General features: G+C 40.5%; 1 protein-coding gene across 1 annotated transcript; it reads right to left on the bottom strand.

The window, feature by feature from the left end:
• Positions 1–1742: 1742 nt before the first annotated feature.
• On the bottom strand, positions 1743–14831 carry urb1 (URB1 ribosome biogenesis homolog). The gene is given in 40 exon segments (XM_018665405.2): positions 1743–2097; positions 2690–3268; positions 3761–4002; positions 4228–4434; positions 4535–4644; positions 4848–4991; positions 5244–5350; positions 5531–5642; positions 5789–5949; positions 6040–6142; positions 6367–6535; positions 6628–6691; positions 6780–6890; positions 6982–7169; positions 7281–7339; positions 7414–7600; positions 7678–7882; positions 8007–8844; positions 8924–9109; positions 9178–9396; positions 9505–9704; positions 9952–10110; positions 10204–10342; positions 10456–10572; positions 11262–11381; positions 11487–11599; positions 11698–11820; positions 11930–12062; positions 12155–12328; positions 12447–12584; positions 12682–12837; positions 12839–12878; positions 12964–13094; positions 13199–13324; positions 13416–13501; positions 13583–13679; positions 13767–13896; positions 14001–14152; positions 14244–14383; positions 14575–14831. Coding segments are annotated over 40 exon segments (6774 nt in total). The 5' UTR covers positions 14702–14831; the 3' UTR covers positions 1743–1915.
• Positions 14832–19430: the final 4599 nt, after the last annotated feature.

Genomic DNA, 19430 nt, shown 5'->3' with positions numbered 1-19430 from the left:
AAAAATGCATCATCTGACACTTCATTATTATGGCCAGTTATGGTTTTGTTTTTTTTTTAAAATCTGCATATTACTGATATTTGTAGGTCACAAATAAATAATGGTAGTCCTCTACTGCCCACGTTGTTACTTTCAATTTAAAAAAGATTGTATGTGACTACGCTGTGACAACAGACTTTCACCCTTGGAATCTAGTTGGAGATCTGTAGTTGCTCTCTCAGCATCCATGTTTCGTGGAGTTTCTTGAGACACAGCCGCGGTTCGGTTATCCTCGTATACCTGTCTCGCTCTGCATCAGGCGATGACCGAAAGAAATACACCTGCACACGTATCTGCTGCCGCCATGGTGGACTTCTATGGCTGCAGTTTTCTAAACCTCAAGGTCAAAACTACCGAAAGCGTCCAAATGTAAACACCTTAAAGTTTGACTCTGCACACGCACACCGTAGTGTGTAATACCATACCATGGCATTTGAAAAACACCACCAAAGACCCATTACATCTTATATAAAAAATAAATACATAATTATAATAACGCCCCGTAACAGCTTATCAAGTAATAAGATGCGTCTCATCAGAGCCACTCATTACCTGCACACAGAACACCAGAGCACGGCATTACGCATTTTGATTGGTCGTATTGTTTTCCTTGTGCCCCATTTAATGGCTCCATCATGCACTCACCCGGCCAAACCCGTACACTGCATTCATCTGCTGACATGTAGGGAGCACAGCTGACAAGAAGGAAAACAGCTGGAGTCCAACACACAAACATACATGCGGGTAAGAACTGGAGGGATTTTTCTTTCTCTAATCTTGCTGCAATCAACAGTGAAATTTGATTTTTCATTTTTTCTCTAACTTTTATGGAATGAGGCAGCACAACTTCTCACCTAAAATGTGATAATGGCTGCAATGGAGAACTCCACCAGCGCTGCTCGCTATGAATGGGAATACTATTATGACTATCTTGATCCTGTGATTGTGGATGAGAGCAAGCTGAAATACAATAAATGTACGTTTTTATGCTTTATATAATTTTGTAAATTTGTTTTCTTGTGTTGCATATTAGATAACAGCAATTGTACCCACTTCCCTTTCAGACTCAATTGTTATAATATTTTGGATAGTTCTGGCTGCTTTTGTAGGATTCCTCTTTCTCAGTTTGAATCTTATGTCTATCATTGGGAACTCACCAAGGTAAGTGTGATGCATCATCTTTCAGTGTTTCACTGCCTTGAATCAAAGTTGCTGCACATTAACTTTTAAACATTTTCTCTTATTATTATTGCAGGAGTCACAGATCCAAAATGAAAGGGAGCCGCAGAATACAAATTGCTTGACCTGAGGCTGAATCTGAATGAGAGCACTTTTCATGAATATGGACAAAAATATAGAAAATTGAGGAGATGAACAATAATTCAAAATGATAACGATTAAAAGCCCAGCTGTGGAGATGATGCCAGTGAACTAGAGAAATTGGAGAGTAGAGGTTTGGTAGCAGTGTGTAACAAAGAGTAGTCAATGATTCTGCTTTCTTTCAGTTTCACTGAATATCTACAAACAAAATGTTAAGTAACTATTATCTTGTGCTTTCATTGTGACAGCTTTACTGCATATCCAGTTTCTTAAATTTAGTCCACAACATTTACTGTGTTGTAAAAAAAAGTTTCCAAATACAATTATAGTTTTAAAATTAGGAACTACAGGAACGACATGGTTTTGTTTTTGTTTTTTTCCAGTTCTTTTTTTAAAAAAAAAAAAAACACATATGTGACATTTGTAAATCAACATTTTACAAAAACACATCTTTTTACAGGGACACAAACAAGGCACAAAAAAATAAATCAAAGAGTACAAGCTTTCTTGTAATTGGGTCTATTTCAAAGAACACGGTTGTGTTCAGATGTTACATTTAAGTCTTCAAGGTGATGTTATTACAGATGGCTCTGATGGCTGTCTGTGGTGATTTGGATGCTTTCTGTCTCTTACACTTGACTCTGGTCACCAAACGGACATGGGACAAGAACAGCTCTGGTGATGTGGCCCCACTCCACAACTCATGGATGTACAACGACAACAGATACAGCCCTGCTTCTGGAAAGGAAGAAAACAAGAATGAATCGTTTTGCTGAGGGACACACTGGAATGTCATTATCTGTCTTTGCAGATATTGGCAGAGAAAAAATAAACAAACATTGACTCATGTTTTTATAGTTTAGTTAGTATGCATGTGTCATATAGGTTTGATAATCCAAGACCATTAAAAAAAATGCCTTTATTATCCTCATCAAGGTAGGCATGTTGTCTTTGACTCTCACATGCTTGAGAGTGCATTAAAAATGAAGTTTCTCCTCCATGCATGAATCCAGCTCTTCATCAGACTTTATCTGTAGCTTGCAATGTTTGACATTGTCTTCATGATTTGTACTTTGAATGTCTTTTTGAATGATACTTAATATTGCAAATGAGATGCACACTGTGATTAATCAGGGTCAACAACACTTTATATTTGATGGGAACTACAATAAATGTTGCAAAACTTAATAATGTCTCTCCATATTTTCATAGTCCCCTGCTGAATTGGACGAGGGTAAATGTTTTTAAAAATGTTATTTTATAACAGCACAAAATTCAGTAGCTAATAAAAATAGCTAATCTTTTCAATAATGTCTTATTTTGCTCCTACCATATTTAGATTGATCATGAGTGGCTTCTGGCAGGCAGGCAGAGACAACTGTGTGATGCAGCTCTGGAAGCTGGTCTTGGGCCTCCAGTAAGCGCATCATAATGTTGGTAAATCGCTGGAGTGTTTCCACTCTTGCCAAAAAGCTGGAGTGACACTGAGCTTCAAAGGCCTGGTGGTAAAGTCGAAGGAGGTCAGCTTTCAGGCCAGAATCGAGCAACACAACATCCACAATATCCCTGTGTATGATCACGGCCTTTTCAACCCAGTGCACAAAGTCCTTTGTTCTGTTTTCATCATATGAGTCTTCCACCATGCACCTAAGGGACCACTTGGTGAGCAGGTGCGCGGTATCAGTGGCCAAATGACTGGAATCCAGTTTGTCTTTTGGCTGAACCTGTTTGGGTTTGGAAAGAGGAAACACGGGCTCCCAGTGAACAAAGATGCTGCTGAGGTAAAGTTTACATGCTGTCAGGGGACTCTCTCCTTGTTTCTCAGGTTCAGCATCTTCTGCCAGGTTCTCTTTTTTTGTGCAGGCCTGGGAAAAGGAGGCTTTACTTCTGGCCTTATCTTTCCCCATCCCTGAGGAAAAATATGAACAAAACTATGTTTATCCCATAAAAGATACATGACATGATTTAGATACTGTGAAACAGTACAACGCTCTAAATTATCCAGTTTGTAATGGAATAAGCATGACATGTAATCACATCATGTGATAGCGTGAAGCCTCATTTCTATTCATTTCTCGAAAAGGGAAAAGAACACGAGTTCAGCAAAAGAGCAGCAACCCCAGAGCAGTTACTGACAAGAGCTGTACTGTTACAGCATGATTTGGCAGAGTGAAAACTTTATAACATGGACATGGCGTCATTGTAGGCCCTGATATTAATGTTAACCATTAATCATAATTTGTAGGAATTAATGTCAGCTTTTTTTGTCATTATCTCCTTGTCCATTAGGTGTATCCAGTATTTTATCCACCTCTTAGATAGAAAGACAACTATGATATCATTTGTGCAAACGCCTTGGTTTGATAGAATTTGTTTAAGGAATATGCTTGATGGCACTCACCCAGCAGTTCCTTCACTTTGTGCTTTTCGGACAAGGCTTGTATTTGGGCAAAGAGCGCCATGTCGCCAGACAAGGAGGCCCAGCAGAGAAGCAGAGCGAGGGCTTCAGTGCAGGAGAGAGGCTGTGGGTGGAGGGTGAGCCTCTCAGCCTGTTTGTTTACATTGAGAGCCGTCCTGCGATGCTTCAGTATGGAGCTGAGAGTCTGCAGAAACAGACTGAGCTGAGCAGCCTTCAGACCCAACCTGGCAGGAGGAGGTCAAACAAACAGTGACATCCTTGACCAAATGACAGCTAACATTTATCATGTTTGATATCAGTTGACTTCTCAACTTTTGTGAGCAACTTGTGATAACAAGTTTTGGGTGAAGTGCCTGAAGAACGACTTAAAACATAAGTTAAATTACATTTACATTTTCACTGTGATTGCCTGCCACTTCTGAACGTATCTGACAGCTGTGGTGCTTTACCTGAGCTGTCTGCTGATACTTGATGCCACACACAGGAAATCACTGATGAGTGGGAGAGGGAGACACTTCACTGATCTCTGGGGTTTCTCCTCTGTAGGTGAGGAGGTTTTAACTCCATCTGCCTGCTTCTCCTTCTGCCCGAGGTTAGTAAACCACAGCACATGAAGCAGATCTATGATGGCACTTAGCAGCTGCTGGTCTCGATTCCTGAGGAGCATGATCAACAGACTTATGTAGAAAATATCAAACTGACTGACAACATAATTGGAGTAATCTGAATGCTAATGTGGAAATAAAGGGACCATACCTTTTTTCAACCACCTGTATTATCCAGGTTAGGACCCCAGAGCTTTTAGTGAGGTTATAAGCTGCTTTGGTTACACGGGCGGCCTGGCACAACACCCTGATGATCTGTGCCTAGTGGAGAGATACAGGTGAAATAAATCCACATTAGACACCACATTATTTATTTTCCACATGAAGCACATTTTAGAGTATCAACAGTTTTCACAGCTTGATTTCAAATTGTTATTTGTGCTTGTGTTCTTATTATTACATTTATCCCTCTCTTAGGGACTTTGAACTGTTAATATGTTGAATCACTGTGATTCCGGCAGTACCTGGGAGTGTTCATCACACAGGGGGCTGCTGCTAAAGCCTAAAAGGCTCTGAAAGATGCTTTGCTGGTCGCACAGTTCATAGCAGTGTCCATCACTTATGCCTTCCTCCAGCACACTCAGGATCCACTCGCGTTCCATCTTGTGCTGCAGAAAAAATAGACAGTCAGTAATACTCCCACTGCTAACACCCCCTCACAGAAACAGATAACATCAGTCTAAATAAAAGCCTGAGCTAAGCAAAACAAACCAATGAAGGCTGAAAGTTGTTGACGCACAAAGAGATTCATGAGGACAGGCATTTATTTGCTCAGGGAAAAACTCACCAATCATGATGAATAAATTACAGAATAAGAAAACAAAAAACAATGTTTTCAGCAGTTTCTTCTAACACTTTACCTCCAAATCAAAGCCATAGAATAGCTTGAAGAACTCAGGGACTCTTCTGAAGTCTAAACTCTGATGGGAGAGCAGAAACCTGTTTAAAACCACATACATGTGGTCCTCTGGGAAATCAGGAACAACAGGGAAAAAAGGTCAATGATCCTGAGTTTTGCAGAAGTTGTACATTGATTAAAGAAATGCAACAAAAGCATAAAAAAGATTGAACTTCTTACATTTACTTCCTCAGTGGTTCAGTCTAAAGCAAGTCTTAACAAATGTCATTAAGTTTCAAAGTTACACACCAGGTTTCAGCATCTGCTGAGCCACTTTTGTGATGTAAGTGGTCAGGATGAATGGCAGTCTCTGATTTTGCTGTCGAATTCCATTCTTCACTGTGTCCATCAGGTAGAGCAGCTGTTTAACAAAAACAAGCCCATCACTTTCTGAAGGTTATTTCTAATACTCACACTCTCGCACACTCACACACACACACACACACACACACACACACACACACACACACACACACACACACACACACAGCCTCCTTGTCTCTTTACCTGTCTCTTCTCCCTGAGCCGGGCACCTTCCAGATGTTGATAGAAGCAGCTCAGCACGTGGTATGCTGCCGCTCTCACCTTTGGGTCGTAGCTACTTAGAGCCATTACAGTTACTCCAAGAGCGTGGCTGGATACAAACTTAAGGCAGTCAATCACACACTCTGTCAGATAGAGAAAAATGCAACACATATGAGCCTTGATGACCTAAACTGATGATTATGAGTCGTGACAATACCATGAAATACGCTCACCTGGCTGCAGTATGGTGCTGAATAGAGGCAAAAGAAAACAGGGATCATACAAAGTCCCATAGTCCTTCACTGCATTATTGTCGTACAGCAACTCATTTTCTTTCTATAGAAGAGCAAAAATATTTATATTAAAGGTCACTTCATCTAAATAACAAAAAACACAGTCTCACTAACTAGTTATGGAATCTAGCCATACAGACATGTGAGGTATCATATCCTAACAGAGATTTCTGAAAACCACAGTGGAGGTGAGTGAGGGATTTGAGAAAATATATTTGTGATTTAGGGGAACTGAGCCTTAAGTTCTGTATGAATTAAAATATTGACCTGCGGGATGATTTTACGTTGCTGCGGAAAGTGCGCAATAGTTTGGAGCATCCTGTCAGTTTTCAGCAGGGCCAGCAGGTCGTCCGAGGTCGCCTGCTGCCAGAGAGAAGCTCCCAGGCTTTTCCTGGTCTTGTGGTGCTCCACAGCCGCTGGGCCCCACAAGAAAGATCTGTGGTTGAAAACAAACTGAGTGTTTGCAACAGACAAGTGCACTTGTTGCATGTACAACAATAAAAAAAAAAAAAAAAAAAGTTAACTTACTGAAACTTCACCAGACTGACATGGTTTCTTTCATATTCCCGAAGAAGCAGTAACAGTTTCTGATCTGCAAAACAACAAGAAGATCTAAGATGAAAGGATGAAAACAAACATATACAAACACACCTGCCAAGTCCTTAGATTTTATGTTTTACCTGAAGTATTCAGAGTAGCTCCATATGCTCCCAGAAGTACAACAAAGTGATTGATGTCACAGACTGTTGGGCATTTCTTCACCAGACAGAGAAGAAGGGACACTAACGCTTCTGAAATTACAACAAAATAAACATGGTTATATTCAATTACAGACAAATAGGGCTTTAGGTTTGTAATTTTGTCTTTTTCTATGTACAATACCTTTAACCTGACATTTGCCAGGGTCTTCATCAGAGTCCAGCATGGTGGGCAGGAACAGAGAGTGGCTGCTGGTCATCATGTGAAGGGTGGATAAAGGTATCAGGTCCTTCTGGACTTCACTGCCACCATACATCACTGTCAACAGGCTGCTCAAAGTGTTCAGGAAGTGGTGATCTCTGTACCGATATCTAGAGTGGAAGAATATTATTCAGGTCGTTCTTTTAAAAAAAAAAAAAAAAAAAGCATCTGATATGACAGTGGTGATCAAAAAGCAGAATTAATTTTGGCAAATATCTTACTTCAGTCCATTCTTGACAAAACTGTTCCATTCAGCTGCAGTGATGTCATCTGCTGATGTCTGTGTAAAGAAGATAAAATCATGAAATGCATGAAGCCACGATTGTACAGTATGAATGAAGAAAGTAAACCTACAAGGAGCCTCTGCAGTCTTTCCAGGATGTTCTGCTCCTGCTCTGATGGGGGTGTAGCCTGATCTTTAGAGTGACTGTAAGAGGCGATGAGACACTTAAAGGCAGCAACTGTGACAGACTTCCTCCAGGTTTCTTGTTCTTCCGGGCAATCAGCCAGATTCTCAGTGATAACTTCTACTAGTTGCCACCTGGAAGAGAAAGACATCTTAGCCAATAACTTGTGACACTGATAATCAACTTTTCATTGAAAGTTATTAATTATTACCTTTCAAAACTGTCTACTTTCTGAAGAGCTTTGGGCAGATTGTTGATCAAATCCCTGATGTCCTTGATGTTTGCAGAGAGCTTGATCAGATTGGCTAGAGTTTCAGCAAGCTGGGCTCCAGGGTCTTCTGTCAGGTTTCCCAGAACACATTGGGACAATTTGGCGAGGAGTGCTTGCTTCAAGGATTTTAAAACTTCTTTTTGCACTATAAAAACACAACAATCGAGCATATCCAAATCAATATACAACAGCCAATGGCAGAAAAAAGCATGACATAAATCCTGTTACTGTATGCTTTTAGACAATAGAGAACTTGTTTTAGTACAAACCATCTTTGGGTCTGGCTGGATCCTCTCTACTTGCCACCTGTAAGTAGGTATTGATCAGTGGAAGAAATGTTTCTGTCTGTTCTGAGAGCCTCTCCATGTTTGCTGGCTCTAGGCACCACACTTCAAAGCAGAGGCGGTGGGTAGAGGAGTTCTGCAGCAGCAGGGAGCAGATGGCCCGAGTGTCTGAGCCAGGCCGCTGGAGACAGTGTAGCAGCACATCTGTGTGGATGAGTTTTGCACTGCCTGGCTCACTAGAAAGAGCCTGGAGCAGGAATGCCTCCAGTGCAGGGCTGGAGCAGGACAACAGCAGCATGCCCAGGCCATGGAGGTGTGCCTGTGTCAAAAAGGTGCTGTGGTCCTGGGAAGAGTTAGATTTACACTCTGTAAGGATCTGCAGTGTTGCATGACCATAGACACTAAGCTCAGCATGTGTGCCCTCGCTGCTAGGAGAGATGAGGCTCTCCCGGGGGAGGAGTAGCAACTTGGAGACGACCTCTCTCACATTACAGGAGTCCATGTAGCTGTGCAGAGACAGGAGAGCCTGGAAAGGTCTTGACTGTGTCTTTGCAGCCAGAGAGCCCTTCTCCATCAGTTCCTTAAGAGCAGCTCTTTCTATAGCCCCCATGTAGCTACAAAGAATCTCCAGGTGACCCAGATCATGAAGAATGGGGGCGCTGGCCTTCAGCAGGGCCAGAATGTCATCAGTCAGCTGAGAACAGAGGCCCTTTAGTCTGACAGGGTTCAGAGTATGGGGAGGCAAAGCAGACAGCTCCAGAGCCAGAAACCACTGCTCCAAACATGGATGCTTGAAGATGGAGCCAAGAGCCGAAATGAGGATCTAGCGAGAGAGGAGGCCACATTAGACATGTTAAATCTAAAAACAGTAGAAATGAACTTGATATTGTGATTTTTCTAACCTGCTCTTTATCGGCTTCCACTGTGGATAACTGGTTGAGTTCCAGGAAGAGGTCTGATCCTTCTTGGAAGTTCTCTGCTGCTGGCTCAGCCTTTTTGGTCTCCTGAAAGCCCTGTAGCTTAGTCACCAAATCCTGGAGTTGTCCCATAAAAGTCTTCAAAAGAGCAGCTCCTGTGTCTTTGGAGAACTGCGCAGAAGAATATGATGAGTTGTGTATATTTTTAGCTGAATAGTGAGCTTGTCTTGCACTCTTACCGCGCCAAAGTTTTCCACTGTTGATTTGATGTAGAGTAAGATTTGCTTGATTGCTACTGGAAACTCAGCCATCGACATGAGAGGTAGAGTTTCTTCAACATTCTTCCTGAAGGTGTCCTTAAGCAAAGCGCTCGGTCCTTCGCTATATGCTGCTTTCATCAGTGCAGTGTATGAACTGGGGTTCGACAATCCCTTTGAACGGCATTCTGAGGAATTAAACTGCAAAAAAAAGAAAAAAAAGAAAAAGAGAACTGTAATTTTCTACATAAAGAAATAACAACATCACCCTTTCAGCTGAACACTCTCTTGGTGGCATCAGAGACTGACCAGTTCCTCTCGGCACTGCTGTGGCAGCCATTTGGAGTAATACTGATGAAGGTGTATGACAGCAGGATGAGGAGAGGCAGAGAGTTCAGAGGATGCAAGCTCTTTATCGTACTGCAGCAGAGCCAGACATAAGGGAAGCGGCTCTCTCTGACAGTGCAGCACATCAGAGAGCACAGAAGATACGTACTCAAACACCACTCCTGAGGGAGGACAAGACAGATTGTTGTCAACATTACAACATATCTTACAATTAACTCTGAAATACTTATCAAAGCAGAGAAAATACTTAAAGTGTAAAGATAAAAAAAAGTTGCTATTTTGATGCAGCAAATTCTAAATTCTTGAGCTGCAAAAGAGAATTTAGGTGTGCATTAACCACTATACCCACTCTCCACTTTTGATTTAATATGTTTACTATTTGTTCAAATTGTGACAGACATGCTTTACCTTTGTTTGCTGGCAGTTTGTTTCGGGCCTCCAGAGCAGCAGGCACCACCGCACTGAAGGGAAAGGTTTGGAGGATGAGGTCTTCACTCAGAGACGGACCAAACTCCTCCATCACACCGTCATTACCCTCCATAATGACATCCAGCATGTCTAAGACATCTGGAACACATTGTCAGATTGCAAAAAAGCAAGTTTCACAGACATGCTTATGGCTCAGAGAAATCAACTTGGATTCCGTCTTTAAGTGCTCACCATCTATGTGAGAGACAGGGATACTGGCAGCGTCACTCTCCTGGCTGCTCAGATTAGCTTGCAGATAAGCTGCTTCCTGGACCAGGCTGGCAACTTTATCTGTGTATGTGTGGGAACTACACACCAGTTTCACCAACACCTAGAGTGAGAGACCAAGAGTTTATGATTAATCATAACTACTATATTAGGATTCAAAAAGTCTTATTTTGTTTAACCAAAAGTATGATAGTAACAGAGAGAAAGTGGACTCACCCTCTCCAAGAACTGAATGACAGTGTCTTGGTAGTTTGGCTCTGCTCTGGCCAGCTGGTCAAGCCAGAGCTCAAGTTCATTCCAGGTGTACTCAAACACCCCGCTGTCTTTTAGCACCTGAATACAAGGCAGGAAATACAGAAGAGTGTTTTTTTTTTTTTTCCAAAACCTGAGTTTTAGCAGCAATGTCGAGAAAAATTAGGCAAAGTTAATGTGAAACTCTTGCAGTTTAAATATTAACATAGAGACATTTCCTAAGCTGCTCTCACCACATTAACTTCATACATATGCAGTTTTACCACAGTATTATTATGCTTCAGGACAAACTACTTCTCTTAACTGTAGGGGCTGAACCATTCCCTGCTAATATATCCTCTTCAAATTATGCTGTACCCTCAGATAAAATAATACATTTTTCAAATTGTCCCTTTACTCTTGACGACTACTGTGTGGATGAACTTGTGTATTTAAAAACTGAATCTGAGTTTTTGCTTTATTAAATTTTTTGTTGATTATGTGTCCCTTTGTTAATTAGTGGTAAAAAAATTATCAAGTCTAGTACCTTTGAAGTTACTTTAAATATCTAGATAGCTATGTCTCTCATACAGTTAAATTATAAGTATATTTATGTTCCTTATATATATTATATAATTTGCTCTTTACTCCTTACTCTTACTTCTACTTTTCTATCTGTCTTTATTTACTTTACTAAATTCCATGTATGTGCAAACTTGGCAATAAAGTCTGATTCTGATTCTGATTCAGTGTAAACTAAGAGCAAATGCTCGGAGGAAAATGTTCCATACTTTTAGAACCAGCATCCGTGTGGAGGTTTTCAGGTGACCGTTGCTGCTGCTGACAAACATCTTGAGAAGCAGGTAAAGTACTGACTTCTCTCCAGATGATGATTCAGTATCTGTGACATCCTGTGAATAAAAGAAATACAGGTCACATTAGAAATAATACTGATTACAGTGAAACACCTTCTAAAAAGGACACAGTAAATAGTAAAAACAGTGTAACTTCTTCACCTGTATGCGGAACCAGGAGAACTTGCTTGCAGGAAGATCTAAAGCCAACTGCAGTATCTGATACTGCAGAACTGGGGGGACTTCTTCCCTCATTCCTTTTTCTGACACAATCCCTAGAGAAGTAAGAACAATGATTCATGTTTAAAGCCTACTGTTAAACATCACAAAAATACTGAAAGTTACATTTACTTCACAGAAAAAAAGACATTACCTTTTAAGAGCTTGCTGAAGTCAAATTTGCACTGGCTAACCAGATGTGGCACCACTTTCTGGTAAAGACAAATGACCTGAAGGATCAGAGCCTTGAGCAGGATGACCTCAGCTGTCTCTGCAACTGCTCAACACAGAAAACAGTCTGTCAATTAACATAGCTCCCCCCCCTCCCTTCCTTTTAATAGGAGTGATAAGACTAAGCAATGTACATGCACTGTAAATGGTATTACCAGGCACTTCAGTTTTATCATCTGTCTGTTCAGCACTGCCTTCCGTTTCCGTCTTTTTTTCTTCACCATCCGTTTTTTCCTTCTTGCTAAGTGACTGCCACTTTGAAACTATGCTCGCTATATCGGGTAAAATCTGGAGCAGAGCACAAAAAGTAGAGGCTTGAGTGGTTGAATGGTGCATTGTTATTATTTGTGTGGATAATGACGGCACTTTCCTGAACTTACCTTGCTCAGTGTCTCCCTGTACTGCTGCACCAAGTCCTCCCTCATGTCAAGAGTGTGTACATCTGAGCTGTGCGACTCGGCCTTATCCAAAAGGTACTCTATATTCTTGTTGGCCTTTTTCAGGATGAAATTCATGGTGGACAGAGTTGTGAGCTGCACCGCTGTGTTGGCAAGCTGTCAGATACAAAAGGAGAAGTTCTGAGAACATCACCAAGTACCATACATTTTCTTTATTTTTATTTTTATTGCTGACCGTGCTATTTAATTAATTTTATGAGGCACAATCACTTACACTGAGGCCCTGTGTGAAGAAGGCCTTGTTACAGACAGGAGGGAGAGATATCACCATAATCATGGAGAGCAGGCGAGGAAGAGGGATGACCTCACCAGTCTGAAAGACTGCAGAAAGCTCTGGTTGAGCCTCGTAGATCTAATGCAAAAATGCAAACAGAACCATTATTGTCTTTTGAAGGTAAATAAACGAGGTATTAGCTAACACAAATGTCAAATATACCACACAGAATTACCTTTTTAAGTAACTTGACATTGTCCTGCCAAGCACTTTTGGGGCGGGGGGTGTATGAATACTGAGTCTCCTTGAAGTATCTGGCCAGCACATCAGGGCTAGCTTTCAGCACGTTCACCACCAGCTCTGCCACCAGTTCATCTTCTGTGGCCTGCTTTCAGCCCCACCAAGAACTGAAGCAAGACAATGTTCCCAGCTCTAGAAAAACAATAAAATGCAACGTCAACATGAGGAGTTTTAAGGAGGAGTACAAGGTAAACTTGACATCTTACAGATTACTTACCTGCCGGCTGTGCCAAAGCTGGCATCATGAAAGCTGATGCCATGCTTTCGAGAGCAACACACGTCGAGGAGGAAACTGTGAGCAAGTTCTCGGATGACAGATATCCCAGCATGCCCTGAGTTCTCCACCACCTTACAAAAAATCAATATAAAAATCAGACTCACAAGTTGAGAAGCAAATCTGACTGACAGAGCCTTCGTTTCGACAAACAGGAGACAAAAAGTAAAGAACTTACACTGTTATCATCAGTGGTTGCGTCCACAATCCCATTCCATTTATACAGAGAGGCGATGTTAGCAAGTACAGCAGGTGTGAAAAAACGCACCTTCTGTGTTTTACTTATGCCCTTGTTTAGTAAAACCTGAAGCCAGAAAGACAATTATTTATGAATTATTATCAAATCTATACACTGAGTTTTAAAACTTTTAAAGTGTGAGCTGTTGAGCACTTACTCTAGACTTCAGAGTGGACAATATGAGATTGACTATAGACATCCTGTCCTCCCTCAGACCTGTACTCAGGATCTCTGGCAGCAGCTCTGACAACAGGTTAACATGTCATCAGTGCACTGGAGGTAACAGTTTGTTTTGTAAATTACAATTAATGTCTAATCAATTACCTTTGATCTCTAATATCTGTCCGACTGTAGCATTATCTCCAGACACCAAAAATGACAGCACAAACTTGATGAAAGCCATGCGGACATCAGGTCTTCCCTGGAAATTTACAGAGAAAAAAGTAAGTAAACATAATGTATCTCCAGAAGCCAACAACTCAAATACATGCTAAAAACGACATCATACCTTCTTATCCTTTCTCTTTGCCAGTCCTGACAGCGTTTTATTGATGTAAATGTGACTTAAGATCTCCCTCGCAGCTTCTGGACCTTGAGATACCAAGGCGGACAGGAGACTGAGGCACTGTCGGACAAACCTGTGCACAAGGGATGACACAACATTAGGTCCACGGAGAGAAGGCAAATTTTAATCCGTGCTGGACTGACACTGAAGTCCCTACGCTGAGGTCATTAGACAAACCTGTGATATTCAGAATGGAGAGATCCCTGCAGGAGTTTCATGTGGCTAGAAACTATTTTTTTAACAATAGCATTGCCAACCATGTTGAAGTGGGGGAGGTCACTGGCTGTCCTTAGAAGGATCATCTCCAAACTCTCAAAAATCAGCATCACCTGGACAGAGGTAAGATCGGATTAAAGCTTCATTTGTGAGAGAACAGGTCGCCAGACAGTCCAGTCCACTGAGTAAAGTACTTCATCTTACCTCTCTGTCTGTGTGCTTTTCTCCCTCGAGCAATTTGAATATTTCTGCACACTCCATAGAGATTTTAATGTAACCTTCAACCACATCATACAGGTCAGAGCATGGCAGCTTCTTAGCGGTTGATATGAATGTCTCCAGTCCTGCAGGCGATAGAAAAAAAAGACTGAATCAAAGCAAAGGAGAGGAACGGAGAGATCTGTAGGCAGAAGGGGTCGTGTTCAAACGCTGACTCCACCAAAGTGAATGAATTTAATAGATGAGTGAATGAAGGAATAGAACGCTAATGGAATTTAGAATCACTTCTGTGAGATGTCTGTGATAATAAACTCACCCTTCATGGCTGTAGTGGGCTCCTTCAGCATGGCTTTAAACACAGTGCCGTTGAACTCCGGGACTTTTTCTTTTTTCGCCGGAGTGTTTGACTCGTCCGAGTCTTCGCTGCGGCGCTTTTTACCCATTTTTATATCTAGAAAACCAGATATTAGTGACTTAGAGATTTTTTTTCACCTTCCTGCCATGTAAGTTCTGTCACAATTACCCACGTTGAGGTATAAACAGAAGGCTGTCCAACAAAAATGTCATCCGGCCGGAAACTTTTTGCTGCTGAACTTGGTTCCGCATTCTTCATATTCTGTTTCCCTCAAAGGGAGCTTACTTCTTACCCGTACTCGACAGTTCTGTAGCACCTCTGCACAACTGATGAAGCAGTTAATATCGTTTTGGTATAGATCCAACATGTTTTATATTTAAGCCTAAAGAGCCATTGGAAACCTATTCTCTTATTAACAGGCACAATACATGAAGATGCAATTTTATGCACAAAGTCTAAGTAAATAGGAGATGTGTGCATTCTATGTACATTTCATAACTAATTTATTTTATAAATTTGGGTTTCATTTGCCATAACTAATAAACCTGCTTGTAGCTCATCCAATGAACTATACAATTAAATAATATTCATTTAATTACCTTCAACCTAAAAATCCCACTGCTTATTCTCACATACTATTTGTAGAATTAAGCTTGTAAACACTTGTGAAAATTGCTAAGTTTTTTTTTTTTTTTTTTTTACCTCCTTGTAGCTATTTAGCAGCTGCTTTTGTGTATTTGCAGTTTTTAACATGCCTTGTTTTAGCTTCAGTCAATTACAGCATAATCATTTTGGGAAAACACATTTTGCTGAGACCATGTAGACATAGCTGTGGTTTAGCTTTGTAGCCTATTTGAAGAGTATGTGGTTTTCAACCAAAATGGAGCTTCCTTTGTGTTATTCTTTCAACAAACTTTTGTAGGCACTGCCTCGCCATATCTTAAACTGATAAGAACTCAATGTTGTTCATAAAAGGATTAAAAAGAACAGGTTTCTGAAATATAAGATCACATATTCTCAAGTAATGGTTGTCTTTACATTGAAGTCTTTTAATGTCTGTATGTAATCATATATTTATTAGAAGGTTATGAAGAGGGAAAATAAAGCAGCCCATCTTCTGACTGTGCTCAAAGCTTCAGAAAGAAGGCTGCATTGTGGGCTTCCACAAAAAACAAAGACTGCATTTCCAAATGACACACATCTGCTCTCATTTACTGCTGACAAAGACAGTTATTATTGTCATTATTATTTGGTGATGTGGATGAGATAAAAATCTTTTCCATGCAAAAAAGAATGTTAGCATAAAATCTATGCAGTTTGTATAATCAGCAATGAGTTTACTCTTTTAGTTGTTGTTCAGTTATATGACCACCAGGGGTCATCTTTGCTTGGGTTGAGAATTGGTGTATGCAGCAAACCTTTGACTGAAAACTGACTTGAAGGCAGACTGTCATACAATAGCTGTCCAGATTATACAAGAGGCTCAATTAATTAAATACTATCACGTTTGGAGACTGGTACAACATGTTGTTGTGAGGACCTTCCAGATTCACTTTGTTAAAATGAAATTATTTCAGATCCACTGTGAGGTTGGACCAGCAGGCAGTCTGCTATTGTCTGGGATGTTACTTGGGATCCTGGTGATTTGATTACAGCTCACTGTTGTGCATGCCATAAAACACATCTGCCTGTGGTGCAGAAGCAGCCAAACAGCACTTTAAAGACATTTTTAGAATAAAAATCTTAAATCGGGAAAATAAGGCTTTGCCTGTAATACAATACACTCTAAATTACTTGTGATATGAGGGTGTATCATAATAAAACTTCATTTCGAGGTCATACTTCAGTTTCCACAATTTAATTACCTAGCTCCTGCTAATTTGCTGTCATTCATAGGGCATAGTTCAAAGAGATTGGAACCCTTTTAGTAACTCCTTTAGCGTTGCAAAGCTTGTCATGTTTAATTTTTGATTATAGAAAACTGCATAAGTTATGAGACTCCTGTCTTGTCTCAAATCTCACAGTATTCTTGAGGGTGCACAAAATAAAATCGGGACTGTAATGTGTTTTTTTTTTTTTTTTTTTTTTTTTTTAAATTGTAGTGTTCTGATGCAACTTAACCAAAATGTGATTGTCAGCTTGTTCACAACCACTGACTGAACAGAATCTTTAGTGAATGAATGCCTGCAAGGCATGGCAAAACAAATTAAAGTTTATCTTTAATCATAGTGCAGGGATACAAAACTATGTTAGATGATATAAGAAGAAACAGAGTGAAAAAATAGTAAAATATCATGGAGAGAGGGAAATTTCTGAAAGTTCTGAAATCATTAATGAATGGCTAGAATAACACAATCCCAGCCAATCATATGGCTTGACAGTCAATCCTGATGAAAATAAGTCTTATTATATATTTTTATGCTTTTCATCATAAGTAAAATTTGACTTTACTTACAGCTGGTGTCAGGATCACTGCCAGTACGACACTCCAAGTTCTTGTTACATTTATCATGTTTGCCTTGTGTCTTGACTCTAGAACTGCAGAAGCCGATTTTAAGCCGTATGGAATTAATCTTTATCACCAGATGTTTATCAGAAATTGTTGGTTCCTGTTTTCTGGGTTGAACACATTTTAATTTTATTTTTATTTTTTCATTTTGGTCAATTCTCCAATTTCAACAGCCCTCCAGGGTCACATATTTGGAGCAGAAATGCAGAGCCTTCTGGCACCTGTTGCCTTCATCTGAGTCTGACTAAACAAAGACTTTGCTCTCAAAACAAGCCTGACGTGGCAGTAATCTGACATTTTTTCTGCATTTTAAAATCTATGACAATAAAAGCACAATGACAACAGAAAATTGACTTTTTCATCAGATTTCAGGGATTTTGTAACAAGTCTGATTTGATATATGTGATTTTTTTTACCCTTTGTCAATACACAGCAAGTAGGAATTTCTTTTTGAGTTTGGGCAAAGTCAGTAATTGTTGCTCTTCTGGGCTTTTAAATCCCATTGAGATGTGATACTGAGTTGCGCAAACAAACATAACTTGACTACACTCTCTTTGAAGTGAAGATTCATGTTCCAGACTTTGTTCCACAACTAAACCATATAGAAAAACATCTATACCCATCAATAATGCAGTAATGAGTTCCCAATTGTGGGAAAGTCTCAAAACTCAAAACAGACTGTTCCACCTGAAACTTATCTTCCTGTCATCTAGCTCAAGATTCAAGATTTATTTATTTGTCATTTCACTAAGTACTTGCATACATTGAGAAATGAAATATTGGTTCTCACCAGCAGTCAGTGTTTTAAAGATAATATAAAAAGAACATTGAACTGTATTAGCTCTGGTTTTGTCAGAGATTGTATCCTGTAAATGGTTAATATGACCTTTATGTGTAGATGCTATACACTACTGGGGAAATAAGGAATATGACATTGACATTTGTAGATCTCCAATCTCTCTTTGAATGGAGTCTCTGGTCAATGCACCACTGTTATACCACATTGTACAGTAAATTGCTGCAGAGCAAAGAGAAGAACATCCACACTCAAGACTGATGAGGGAAAACACAGCACCATGATGACCTTAAGCTGTTCACTGTTCACCTGCTAGAAGATCTCAGGTCCTTTTTCATGCTCTAAACTGGCGTGTATTTGAACTTCAAGTCACGGGTATTTAATGCGTGAGAGAAAGATCTGCTGTGCCGCCTCATTAGGACCTGTTGCTGAAGTGCTCCTGCAGGTGGGACCAGGCCATGTTGGATCAGGGAGGAAGCAGGAGTGGCACAGCTATGCAAAGCCTTTTCCGGTCCATAAATGCCATGTTTATTTTTGAAGTTCTGGCCCAATGTGCTGCTACTTCCTAAAATACCATCTCTGTGAAACAAAATGTTGGGTGTACAAAGCCTGTCACAGCTCTGACAGGGATGGTCAGACCTTTACAGCCGTGGGATGTTGGAGCAGGATGTTCATCAGTTCAAAGAGATTTTGGCCACGTGTAGCTCAGGCACAGTGATCATGTCAGCAGACGGAGTAAACTTTACAGTGGAAAAGAAAAAAAGTTATTTATGGCATCGGTCTCTTTCATGCCACAACGTGCTATCGCCACTCAGTACTGATATATGATGGAAAAAAGCATTTCAGCATAGAAATTGAGTAAAGCATAATTTTTCTAAATACATTAGCATGGATATTTTATGACTTTTAAAAAAAAGTTTTACAAAGTTTCAGAGATTTCCATTTCTTTCACATAAAAATGCAGTTAAAGATTATGCACTTTTCTCTTTCCTTTTGGTGCAACTGTAAATCACAAGGTTATATACTATACTTATGTGTTTACTTCCTTTATTACGATGCCAGTAGCGCAACTGGATCTGGATAAAGATGCTGGGTGGTTTCCAAAGAGTTCTTTTCCACAGCTGAAGCCACTTTGCCATGCCTGTTTTCACCACAGTGCACCACAGGCCCTTCTGTGAGGTTGCTGTGCTTCCGTTGTGTGCCTCTCGGAGCCTCTCAGGCCCTCCTCACGATAACACTACAGCCAACGCTGTTGAAGGATCAAAGATCACCCCACGCCTAACAAACAGCTAGACACTTGGCCTATCAGAAACATCTGGGAGTGGTTGGTTGCAGCTGTTGGTGCATGCCCACACCCCTGAAACAATCAGGACTCAGGCCAGATGTGGAGATCATCTCACGTAAGGTACAGATGTTTCTGCTCCTCAGAGTCACTCACCACAAGGAGAAGTAGGATGCTCTCTGAAGTCCTATTAAATTTAGACTGTTTGTGCTGCACCCAGATTGGGTTCA

The sequence above is a fragment of the Lates calcarifer genome, linkage group LG21 (assembly GCF_001640805.2).
Source record: "Lates calcarifer isolate ASB-BC8 linkage group LG21, TLL_Latcal_v3, whole genome shotgun sequence".
In the NCBI taxonomy this organism is placed as follows: domain Eukaryota; kingdom Metazoa; phylum Chordata; class Actinopteri; family Centropomidae; genus Lates; species Lates calcarifer.
The sequence above is the reverse complement of the archived record's forward strand: the minus strand, read 5'-3'. Positions and strand labels throughout refer to the sequence as shown.